The 12,415-nt window shown below is 41.6% G+C and overlaps 1 protein-coding gene across 3 annotated transcripts in view; it reads left to right on the top strand.

Annotated features, from left to right (window-relative positions):
* Positions 1-8,765, top strand: part of WDR77 (WD repeat domain 77) — a 19,308-nt gene extending 10,543 nt beyond the window's left edge. The window contains exons 5-10 of one of the 3 annotated variants that reach the window (XM_004380411.2): positions 4,967-5,037; positions 5,198-5,252; positions 5,726-5,797; positions 6,591-6,699; positions 7,436-7,504; positions 8,352-8,765. In XM_004380411.2, coding sequence (XP_004380468.1) covers positions 4,967-5,037; positions 5,198-5,252; positions 5,726-5,797; positions 6,591-6,699; positions 7,436-7,504; positions 8,352-8,511 — 536 coding nt within the window. In that variant the 3' untranslated portion in view covers positions 8,512-8,765. The other 2 variants (XM_023734934.1, XM_023734933.1) reach the window with 2 other exon arrangements.
* Positions 8,766-12,415: the final 3,650 nt, after the last annotated feature.

The raw sequence follows: 12,415 nt of genomic DNA on the forward strand, positions 1-12,415 counted from the left end.
CCTTAATCATTATATAGTGTCCTATTTTGGCTTTTATGGTGGATTTTGTTTTAAAGTCTGTTTTATCTGAGATTAGTATTGCCACTCCTGCTCTTTTTTGGTAGTTGTTTGCTTGATATATTTTTTCCAACCATTGAGTTTTAATAAATTTACATCTTTGTTTCTAAGGTGTGTCTCCTGTAGACAGCATATTGATGGGTCCTGTTTTTTTTTTATCCATTCTGTCACTATCTGTCTCTTTATGGGCATGTTTAGGCCGTTTATATTAAGTGTAATTATTGATAGATGTGAGTTTATTGCTGTCGTTTTGTAGTGCTTTTTTTTGTGGTGCTGACGTTTTCTTTGTTCCTCTTTCTCTCTTAATGCTGAATTCCTTTTGTTTGTGGTGTTTTTCTCATTTCTTTTGTTTTTGTAGGTTTTGTTTTTTATTGAGACTTTATGTTTTTCCTCTTTATTTTGATGATTAGGTTTTTTAACTTTCTTTGTGGTTACCATAAAATTTACCCTTATTTTTCTAAGTTTGAAGCAGTCTATTATTACTTGGTATCGCTTTGCCTTCCTCTCCATTAAAAGGTTTTATATCTACACCATTTATTCTCTCTTTTATTGTTCTGATGTTGTTGTCATTTACAGATTAACTGCTGTGATTCCCTGTTGTGTTTCTTTTGGTTTTGGATAGGCCTTGAGAGTTCATTTCCTAGATTAGTATCTGGCTGGTACGATCCTGCATCCTAGATTCAGCCTGTGAGCTGAAGTTGTTTGTTCTCAGATCAATGGATTCCCTTTAATAATTCTTGTAAGCTTGGTTTCGTTTTTACACATTTCCTTAACTTCTGTTGATCTGGAAATGTCTTAATTTCACCATCATATTTGAATGAGAGGTTTGCAGGATATATTATTCTTGGCTGGCAATTTTTTCTTTCAAGGTTTTATCTATGTCATCCCATTGCCTTCTTGCCTGCATGGGTTCTGCCAAATAATCTGAGCTTAGTCTTATTGTTTCTCCTGTTTATGTGACTTCTTGTTTTTCTTGAGCTGCTCTCAGGATTCTTTGTCTTTAGTTTTGTCGAGTGTGATTATGATATGTCTTGTTATTTTCTTTTGGGGTGTCGTTGAGCTTCTTGGATGGCCAGCTTTTCATCTTTCATGATATTGGGGAAGTTTTCTGTCAGCAGTTCTTCAGTGATCCTCTGTATTTTCTGTTTTCTCCCCCTGTTCTGGAACTGTGATCACTCACAGGTTTTTGCTTTTGATTGTATCCCACATAATTCTCAAGGTCTCTTCATTTTTCTTTTCTTTTTTTTTGTGATTTTTCCTCAGAGTTGTAGCCAGGTGTTTGTCTTCAATTTCGCTGATCCTTTCTTCCTCTGTTTCAAACCGGCTCCTCAGCCCTTCCATGCCACTGTCCATTTCTGAAATCCTGTTTTTTATCTTTTGGATTTCTAATTGTTATTTTTGTATGATTTCTAGTTGTTAATTTATTTTGGCATTTTGTTCCTGCATTATTTTCCTGAATTCTTTGATTTTTTGTCTGTATTTTCCATGAATTTGTCTGCCTTTTCCATGAATTTGTCTATTTTTCCTCATTTTTGTCTGCTTTTTACTTCAATTCTTGGATAGCTCTGAGTATTAGAGATATGATTCTCTATCAGGTATTTCTAGTGCGTTTTCTTCTACTGGAAAGTCATGTGGTGTTTTATTTTGGATGCCTACTGGAACTATCCTGTCCTGTTTTTATAAAAGTTTTGATATTGTCTGTTGTCTTCTGGGCATTTGGTAGTTATTTTTCTCATTTATTGATGGTAGATTTGTTTGTTTCGTCCTGCTTTTTTGTTTTATTTGGCTACGTCTGAGCAGGTGTGTGGTGTGTTATTTGTTTACTCGTATGTGGGCACGATACTTTTCGCCTCCTTCTCCAGTTTGCAGGGTCGGTCGCTCAGTTATGGTACAGCACGTCAGGTCTAGCTGAAGAGGAGTTGCTGGGATGGGTTGTTTGTGGTGCTTACTATGGCCACCAGAGCAGGCTGGTAATCAGTGCAGGGCAGGTAGGCCGTGCCTGGGCTACTTGGTGGTGTGATTTTCAGCGCACAGTGCAGGTTGGCAGGATGGAGGGGTGCAGTTGTGATGTGTGGAGCTTAGATGGGTGTGGTAGAGAGGTGAAAGAGGAGAGAGGAACAGGAACCAAAAACATACAAACAAACAAAACAGAGTGCTAGGGGAGCTTGCCATTGGAGTGGAGAGATGAGAGACTATGAAATGGAGAAAAACAAAAAGGAGAAGAAGAAGAAAGAAAAGGAAAAAATGAATAAATAAAAGTTAGGGGGAAAAAAGCTCCCAGGGATCCCACTGGTGTGGCTGTGAGGTCTGTGGAAGTTGCTCCCAGGGCATGATATATAGCCTGGCTACAAGGGGTAGAGGTGTCACTCAGCACCAGTTATTCTGGGGACAGAAAGAGAGGGAAAGTATAGAGAGACGGGAAAGTGAGTAATGAAAAAAGACAAAAAGAGAAGAGAAAACAAAAGAAACAATGAAAAAAAGATGAGAACAAGAAAACCCCCCAATAAAAGCAGGGAAAAAAAAAAAAGAAGAAGAAAGAAATGCTCTCAGGGATCCCTCTGCACGGTCCCAAGCCGTGTAGTGCTGCCCGGTAGAACAGGCTCCTGATTTGAGAAAAACAGGAAACAAACACTTTAAAAGAAATAAACAAAAAAGCCCCAGGATCCCTCCAGCTTGACCGCATGGGCCAGGAAGCAGTCTCACATTCGAGCAGCATTTCACAGCCTTTCATTAAGAAACAAAGATGGCACACAGAGCCACATATTTGAGAGAAAGGAGAGGGAGGTGGTGAGAGGTAAGGAAGAAATCTTAAAGAAGTGGAAAACAACACCAGCAGCCAACAAATGACACTTAGGGAGTTGGCCAGTGTGGGTGGGTGGAATCCATGTGACACCAGGGTGAAGCCAGTGCTTCCCGGCCAAGAGACTGGCCGCAGGAAGCAGAGGAGGCTGAGTGGGGGTGAAGAAGAGTAGGGGCTGGGAAAGTGTATATCGCTGGTTACCAGTTGTTCTGTCTCCTGCTGGAAGCTCTGTGAAGCTGGTTTCTTGTACACCTGTTCGCTGGTCTCTGATAGGAGTCCAAGATGGTGGGTCTGTGCTGTGTTAGCTGATAGAGGACCTCTGCATGTATCTCTCCTTGCCTTGGCTTTTTGTAATAGTGGTCTCATGCTATATTTGTCCTTTTTTGATTGGCTTATTTGACTTAGCATAAGGTCTTCAAGGTTCATCCATGTCAGATGTTTAGCAGATTCATCGTTATTCTTTAACGTTGCATAGTATTCCATTATGTGTATGTACAGTAGTTTGTTTATCCATTCATCTGTTGATGGGCACTTAGGTTGTTTCCATCTTTTTGCTATTGTGAATAATGCTGCGATGAACATGAGTTTGTATATATCTATTTATATTACGGCTCTTATTTCTCTAGAATGTATATCTGGTAGTGGGATTGCTGGATCATATGATATCTCTGTTTCTAACTTTTTAAGGAGGTGCCATACAGTTTTCCACAGTGATTGTGCCATTTTACTGTGTTATATCTTATTCCCTCAACCGAATTCTAAATCCCTTGAAGACAGAACCATGTGTTCTTCATTTTTTATGTTCACCTTTGGTGCTTATCTGAAAGCTTTGCTTTTTTCAATGAGCAATAATCCTTCCCTGGTTTTTCATCATGTTGGCTCTCCATGGATTCTAGTACTAGGAGAGAACTGTGGAGGATGGTTGAATCCCATCCTTCTGCCTTGGGGCAGAACTGCTTTCAGTCTACCTCGGAAAGTCTGGTTAAATGACTTCAGAAAAACTGGTTTCCGGTGATTAACATATAGCAGTAATCTTTGGAATTTTTTTAATTAAAAGAATTTTGAATAATTGTATCCCCTCACACGTGTTGAAATTGATATCTAAAAGGTTTTAAGTTTAAATAGTTGCAAAGGAGGTCATTTCTGATACTTATTTATTACATACTTGTGTAAAGCATATTTGTGTCAAAACTTTGGATTTGCAGATTCAGCCCATTTAATTTATGCAAAATATCTACCAAATAACCTAAATCCTCACTGTGAAACCAGTTGGCCAAGTTAGACTTAACTTTCTGTTAGAAAAAGTCTGACTTCATTTTTAAATTCAAATAAACTTGTTGGATGTGTCCTTATGACAACCATCTATCATAGTTTTAAATTCTCATTATTAGACAGAAATAGATTAAGTCACAGAGCCACACTTGTGTTTGTGTTGTGCATGAAACAAGGTCCATCCCCCTCCGTGTTTCTTATCTAGAAGCTCTTGGTTTTGCTCTTTGGCTCCTGGGGACAAGCCCCTTTAGTCCCTTAGTTTGGAGCCCTTAGGTTTTTATACCTCTAAGTGTTGCACCAAGGTAAGTTGTGGGATGGATGAGAGGTCTAAGTTCCTTCTGTAAAGTGGGTGAGGGGTGATTGTGAAAGTAGAGGTAGGAAAAAAGAACTGGCAGATGGCGGGCACTTTCTCAATTCAATTTAAGGAAAGAACATTTGAGAAACCAATTTCTTTAAAACTTTCAGCATCCAGGAACCACCTGAAATGTTTTTGTATATTACCTGGAGGTGTGTGTACTCCAGTATGAAAACTGCTATTCTAGAATTGTTTAACCTCTCCATCAAGGGGGCTAAATATAACCCCTTTCACTGTTAATCAGCTCCTCATTTCTTCTTTATCACCTTTATTCCCCAAGTCTTTGTAGGTGTTATGACTCCTACCCATCAACCTTTAGGTTTTGTCTTAATAATCTCTCAAGAAATTTGTTAAATTGAACCGTGAAGCCAGGCCTATTTCTCACATCTCCTCTCCTGCCCCTTGATGGTATGTGAACTCACCTTTTTTTATAATGTCCCCAGCCTCCTCTCTGTCATGTTTCTCTTCTCTCTCTGTTACAGCTCACTCTGGGCAGGTCACCTGTGTTGCTGCCTCTCCCCACAAGGACTCCATGTTTCTGTCATGTAGTGAGGTGAGACAGCTTCTTCCCCTTCCCTTCCCACTCCTTAACCACACCCAAGCTCTCCAAAGGCCAAAGACTACTTGAGTGTCTAGTGGAGACCTCCTGGGCAGCATCTGCTTTTTTGGATTGTGAAACCCACCCCACCTTTTTCCCCTGTTTATTCTTCTAGGACAGTAGAATTTTACTCTGGGATACTCGCTGTCCCAAGCCAGCATCACAGATTGGTGAGTCTGAGAGCCAGTGGTGGGAGGATGGTGGTGCTAGGAACCCACCTAGAAGAGGCTTTTTTGGCCAGAGTCAAAGGCAAAGTTACCAGATGCCCACTCACTGTGACGTAGGGACATAATCTCTTTTCCCACTGAAGCTCTGATAACTCCATTTTGTGTATCAGTTACTAAGAGGAAGGCATGGTTCCTCGGTGGATGAGTTCTTCGTTAAATGAGTGGGCAAGGGGACCAGAGTTCTCATCTTCGTGATTGTGCTTGAAACTTGCCTATGACTTATATGTCCAGAAAGGACAGGAGGCTAATGGGTAAATGTAGGCTATGAAGCTCAAGGATGAGCACAGGATGGCCTGACTTAAGATTTGGGAAATTAAATAAAGGTGTTCCCAGGACTTTAAGTGAGTTCATTGGAGAAGCTTCCCTCTCTGGACTCTGTGAGTCTTGGCCCAGACCCTTGTTTTTCTCCTTTACAGGCTGTAATGCCTCTATCTACCTTCCTACCTCACTGGCTTGGCATCCCCAGCAAAGTGAAGCCTTTGTCTTTGGTAAGACTTCATATCAGACTCCATATTGACTCTGGGAAAGGGGAGGATGAGACAGAAGGAGCTCTATATATGTATATATATCCATAGTGCACGAGGATCTGGCTGTGAAAGTTATCAGCACACTTGGGCACTTGATGAGTTATGCTAATGGAGGAGTGAGGAGATAGGGATGATCCAAAAGTAATTTTAGTTTAGCTTTGGAGAGCATGATGATTTTTTTCCCAGCTGATTTCCTTTCCTGATTGTTCACACTGACTCCTGTATTCCACGCATGGTTAGAAGTCAGTGAGCCACAAAGCAAATACAGTAAAACCTGTGACAGCCAGAACTCAATGGGACTGCCTTGTTTTCCCAGGTCTCCTAAGTTTTCTGCCTCTGACAGGGTGCAGTCTTACCACTTTTCTGTTGCTGTTTGTTAGTGGAAACTATTTGAGTTTTCCTTTCCGGAGAGTTTCCGCCTTACACGTGTTGTGACTTCCACAGGTTTTACTGTAGATTACTATATCTCCTTGGATATAGCAATGATTATTTCTCTATGGGTAGTTGCAGTGCTGTCATGGCGATGAGGCTATGAAAGTGGTGATATAATTTGTGGTTAAAATAATAACTATCTCATCCTTTCATTTAATCCTCACAACCACCCAATAACTAGTTATTCCTGCTTTACAAAAGAGGAAGCTAAAGCTCAGAGTGGTTAACTGGTCCAAGATTGAGGAACCAGGATTCAAATCCAGGTTTGGCTGACTCCAAAGTCCATGCTCTTAACCACTGTGTTGGTCTCACTTTTCTGTAGGTGATGAGAATGGGACTGTCTCCCTTGTGGACACGAAGAATGCAAGTTATGCCCTTAGCTCAGCTGTGCACACCCAGTGTGTCACCAGGCTGGTGTTCTCCCCACACAGGTACTGTTCTTTGTCATCAGGGGCCTGCTGGCTATAAGTGGAACAGCGAGGGGGTACTTATGTTGCCGTGCATCAGCTGATAAGGTAGTTCATTAAAGCAGACAGGTGCAAATAGTTAACATGCTCAGCTGACAACTGAAAGGTTGGAGGTTCAGGTTTACTCAGAGGTCTCTGGGAACAAAGGCCTGGGGATCTACTTCAGAAAAATCAGCCATTGAAAACCCTGTGGAGCACAGTTCTACTCTGATACACATGGGGTTCCTAAGAGTCGACTGGAATGAGTCGATTCCAACTTGGCGGCAACCGGTTTAAAGCAGATGCCACTCTAGATTAGGTTTTAGAATATCAGAGGTTTCTATGACCCGTAGTCATTTTTTGGGTTGTGAAGTCTCTCTGAACATAGCTAAGATGTGGTTTCGTTTCTCCTCAACCCCCAAAATGATTAATATTGTAGGTTTCTAGGACTGTGTGGTTGGAAAAGCCTTACTTCCCTCAGGTGTTTCTGGGTTACTGCTGAAGGTGATTTTCAGCCTTGACTTTGCTCCATTTCCCCTGTCTTTCCTTGTAACTTGTAATGTGGACTTTGTGGTAGCCAGACCTTAATCCAGAGTAGTGATCAGGCTGCTTTCTGCTCTGGGTCAGTTTACAGTGGGGCCTGAAAAGGGGGAGCCCAGTCTGGGTTTTGTCTTGAGATCCATGGGCTTTACTTTTTACAACCGTCTTCTCGCTTTCCTAGTGTTCCCTTCCTGGCCTCTATCAGTGAAGACTGCTCACTTGCCGTGCTGGACTCAGGCCTTTCCGAGGTGTAAGTGTGAAGTGGAATCCTGTGATCAGGAATTGGGGACAACAGCAGGTGGCTGGGTCTGTTTTCCCTTCAGTGAAGTGCTTTCTCTTGGAGGGAGAATCTTCCATCTGCACATGCGGGGATTGGGTGATGGAAGCAACACAGACTGTTAACCATCTCCCTGTTCCTGGGGATGACTCACAATCAGCTATGTCCTTGTTAGAGGAGGAATGTCGGCAGTGGTGGACTTTCTGAGTCTAGCATTCCAGCTCTCTCCTAGAAGGGGACAGTCTACCCTGTTCACATAAAAAACCACATATGTGAAATGCAACCTGCTGTAGGGTAAAAAGGAGCCTTGGTGGCGTAGTGGTTAAGCACTCAGCTGGTAACTGAAAGGTTGGCTGTTCGAACCCACCAGCCGCTCCACTGGAGAAAGATGTGGCAGTCTGCTTCCATAAAGACTTACAGCCTTGGAAACCCTATGGAGTGGCTCTGCTCTGTCCTGTAGGGTCGCTATGAGTCGGAATCGACTCAACAGCAATGGGTATGAGTAGGGTAAAAGGCACTGGGCAGGTGACCTGAATTATACTCCATCTTTGTCATGATTTGCTGCATGATCCTGGCCCATATATCACTAACCTCACTCTAGCCACCATTTCTTCATCTCTGAAAATAGAGGGCTGGATTGGATAATTGATGCAGTCCATTGTGGATAGCTACATTGTTATCCTGGTGACGAGGCCATACACACAGTGAAATGTGTATAAAACACCACAGAAATATACCCCAGATGTGTTGGGTTTGCTTTCTTCTATAGGCGTGCTTTTTTCTCGTTTATACCGCGCCCAAACTTCTTTTTCTCTTCTAGGTTTAGAAGCCGAGCCCACAGAGACTTTGTGAGAGATGCTACTTGGTCCCTGCTCAATCACTCCCTCCTTACCACAGTGGGCTGGGATCATCAAGTCATCCACCATACTGTGCCCTTAGAACCTGTCCCGACCCCTGGGCCTAACAGTGTTGCTGAGTAGGTTGGATTTAAGACAAGCAAATCCCATATGAGTATCCAGTCCTTTTGTGCCTGCTCCCTCAGCTTGTGAGAACATAGAGCCTCATACAGTATGTTGATCACTAGATATGTGCAGTTAACAGGCATTGTCTCCTAGCCTGGGGAGGCTGGATTCTGGGGTCCTGTAGTCATAGGAAGGAAGAACTTTCTTGAAAGTGGATATGTATGTGTGTCTGAGTGTGTGTTGTGGGTGGCGAATAAAAAAAAAATCCATCCCACATCTTCCCCCAAGTACACCCCCTCTCCCCCCTAAAAAAAAAGTTGACAAAAGGGTTATTCTTCCCACATAGCTGTGCCATGAGGAATTGGCCACATCTGGGTAGTATATGGGATGTGGGCATCTCTGGATTCTTGGAAGCAGCTCTTATACTACTCACGAGGCAAGAGCTCATTTATTTCCTTGTACCATGGGAAATACGGAAATACTTACATTCAGTAAAACCAGCCGAGTTCATCTGAGGTAGAGCCAGGACACTGTCGTCACAGTTGTGCACATCTCCTTGCCGTTAAACAGAACTGGAAATCCACTTTTTGGCTAAACAAAAAGTATGGCTGGTGCCTGTGTAATCAATGGAGTTGTGTAGATGAGAAATAAGTGTTTTTCTGTCATAGGTTAGATGCCATAGAAAAACATTTAGGGGTGATAGAGAGCTTAAGGGCATTTCAGTAAGATTGAAAACTGACAGACAGTCGCAGAGAAATCTCTGCCCACTTTGCCACAATAAAAACAGCTTGAGTCTGGACCTCCCAGATCTGGGCCCTTTTCTGTGTGGATTAGGAAGTTTGAATGCTGAATTTGTGGACTCTGAAGGTTTTGACATCCAACATCAGGGAGAGAATCAGAAATACTGGTTGATTAAATAAAAAATGTAGGCTTTGTTGGCCTTTTTTTTTGAAAGATGTGTGTTCTCTGTGCAGTTAGACTTACATCACTTACACGGGTCACCAGAGTATTAATTTATAGTCTATTTTTTTGAACTCTTCTCCCCCTACCTCCACCCCAAGTAGCTAGTTGCACTTAAAGTAATCAGTTAGAATTCATGGATTGATTACTGATTGTATTGAAATTAAATGTGGTCAATTATGTATTTTTTAGTTATGCAAATTTAATTAAGCTAAAATCACATGAAATGGGCAATTTGAAGGAATTCGGGGACTATATCTAAGTTCCCATGCTACACTCTTGCCAGGCATGAACTCTTTGTTCTCACCATTACTTTAGAGTAAAAACGTGGGAATTTGTAGTCATATGGTCTACCAGGGTTGGGGTGGGAATAAAGTTTTCCACCATTTTTAACATCTTGTGACAGAACAGGATGGATAGGTAGAATCCTGGGCTTTGAACCGGTTTGTTCCTGTTAGAACCCCTGCTGAAATTTGCATTTCCGCCCCAGATATACTGAATCAGAATCTACATTTTAACAAGATCCCCAAGTAATTCTTACGTATAATAAATTTTGAGAACCACTGCTCTGCTAGTGGTTCTCAGAATTGGTCCCTAACCAGGAGCATTGGCATCACCTGGGAACTCGTTAGAAATGCAAAATTATCAGCAAAAGTTTGAACCTTAACCTGTTCGAATCCTTTCTCTGAGGTAAAACCTTAAGTTTTGTGGTCAATTATAGAAAATAAGGAAGGAAGTAGGGTGAGTAGGAATTAAATTTGTATAGCTTTTTTCTTCACGGACTTAAAGAGTGATGGAGGGAAGACCTATGAGAAAGAGTTAAGAATCCAAAGAAATGTTTATGTGTCAAGAAGAACAAAGTGGGAGACATCACACTACCTGATTTTAGAAGCTATTATACTGCTACAGTAGTTAAAACAGCCTTGTACTGGTACAACAACAGATACATAGACCAATGGAACAGAATTGAGAAGCCAGATGTAACTCAACCACCTGTGAGCAGCTGATATTTGACAAAGGCCCAAAGTCTGTTAAATGGGGAAAAGACATTCTCTTTAACAAATGGTGCTGGCATAACTAGATATCCATCTGCAAAAAAATGAAACAAGACCCATACCTCATACCATGCACAAAAACTAACTCAAAATGGATCAAAGACAAATATAAAATCAAAAACTATAAAGATCATGGAAGAAAAAATAGGGACAACACTAGGAGTCCTAATACTTGGCATAAACAAAATACAAAACATAACTAACAATGCACAAACACCAGAAGAGAAACTAGATAACTGGGAGCTCCTAAAAATCAAACACTTAAGCTCATCAAAAGACTTCACCAAAAGAGCAAAAAGACAACCTACAGACTGGGAAAAAATTTTTGGGTATGACAAATCCGATCAACATATAATCTCTAAAATCTACAAGATACTGCAAAACCTCAACAACAAAAAGACAACCCAATTAAAAAATGGATAAAGGATATGAACAGGCACTTCGCCAAAGAAGACATTCAGGCAGCTAACAGATACGTGAGGAAATGCTCACGATCATTAGCCATTAGAGAAACGCAAATCAAAACTACAGTGAGATACCATCTCACCCCAGCAAGGCTAGCATTAATCAAACAAATGTTGGAGAGGTTGTGGAGAGACTGGAACACTTACACACTGCTGGTGGGAATGTAAAATGGTACAACATTGGAAATCAATGTGGCGCTTCCTTAAAAAGCTAGAAATAGAAGTACCATACAATCCAGCAATCCCACTCCTTGGAATATATCCTAGAGAAATAAGAGCTGTCACACGAATAGATACATGCACACCCATGTTCAGTGCAGCACTGTTCACAATAGCAGCAAGGTGGAAACAACCTAGGTGTCCATCAACAGATGAATGGATAAACAGATTATGGTATATTCACACAATAGAATACTAGGCAACAATAAAGAACAACAAATCCACGAAACAACATGGATGAATCTGGAAGGCATTATACTGAATGAAATTAGTCAATTTCAAAAGGACAAATATTGTGTGAGACCACTATTATTAGAACTCAAAAGGTTTGAACACAGAAGAAAACATTCTTTGATGGTTATGAAGGTGGGGAGGAAGGGAGAGGGGAATTCACTAACTAGATAGTAGATAAGAATTAGGTGAAGGGAAGGACAACACACAATACAGGGAAAGTCAGCACAACTGGACTAAACCAAAAGTTAAGTTTCCTGAACACAACCAAACACTTTGAGGGACAGTGTAGCAGGTGCAGGGGTCTGGGGACCATGGTTTCAGGAGGCATCTAGGTCAATTGGCATAACAAAGTTTATTAGAATGTTCTGCATCCCACTCTGGTGAGTGGCATCTGGGGTCTTAAAAGCTACGGAGTGGCCATCTAAGATGCACCAATTGGTCCCAGCCCACCTGGAGCAAAGAATGAAGAACACCAAAGATACAAGAACATATTAGCTCAGGAGACAAAAGGGACCACATAAACCAGAGACCAGAAGAAATGGATGGTGCCCGGCTACCACCAATGACTACCTTGACGGGGAACACAACAGAGAGTCCCTGATGGCACAGGAGAAAAGTGAGGTGCAGAACTCAAATTCTAGTAAAAAGACCAGACTTAATGGTCTGATTGAGACTGGGAGAACCTCAGAAGATATGGCCCCTGGACGCTGTTAACCCAGAACTAAAACCATTCCTGAAGCCAATTCTTCAGACAAAGAATAGACTGGACTATAAGACATAAAATGATACGTGTGAAGAGTGTGCTGCTTAGTTCATGTAGATACATGAGACTAAATGAGCAGCTCCTGTCCGGAGGTGAGATGAGAAGGCAAAAGGGACAGGAGCTAGTTGAATGAACACAGGAAATTGGGGTGGAAAGAAGGAATGTGTGGTCACATTGTAGGGATAACAACTAGGATCACATAACAATGTGTGTATAAATTTTTGTAC

Source organism: Trichechus manatus, unplaced genomic scaffold (genome assembly GCF_000243295.1).
Source record: "Trichechus manatus latirostris isolate Lorelei unplaced genomic scaffold, TriManLat1.0 scaffold00073, whole genome shotgun sequence".
Classification (NCBI taxonomy): domain Eukaryota; kingdom Metazoa; phylum Chordata; class Mammalia; order Sirenia; family Trichechidae; genus Trichechus; species Trichechus manatus.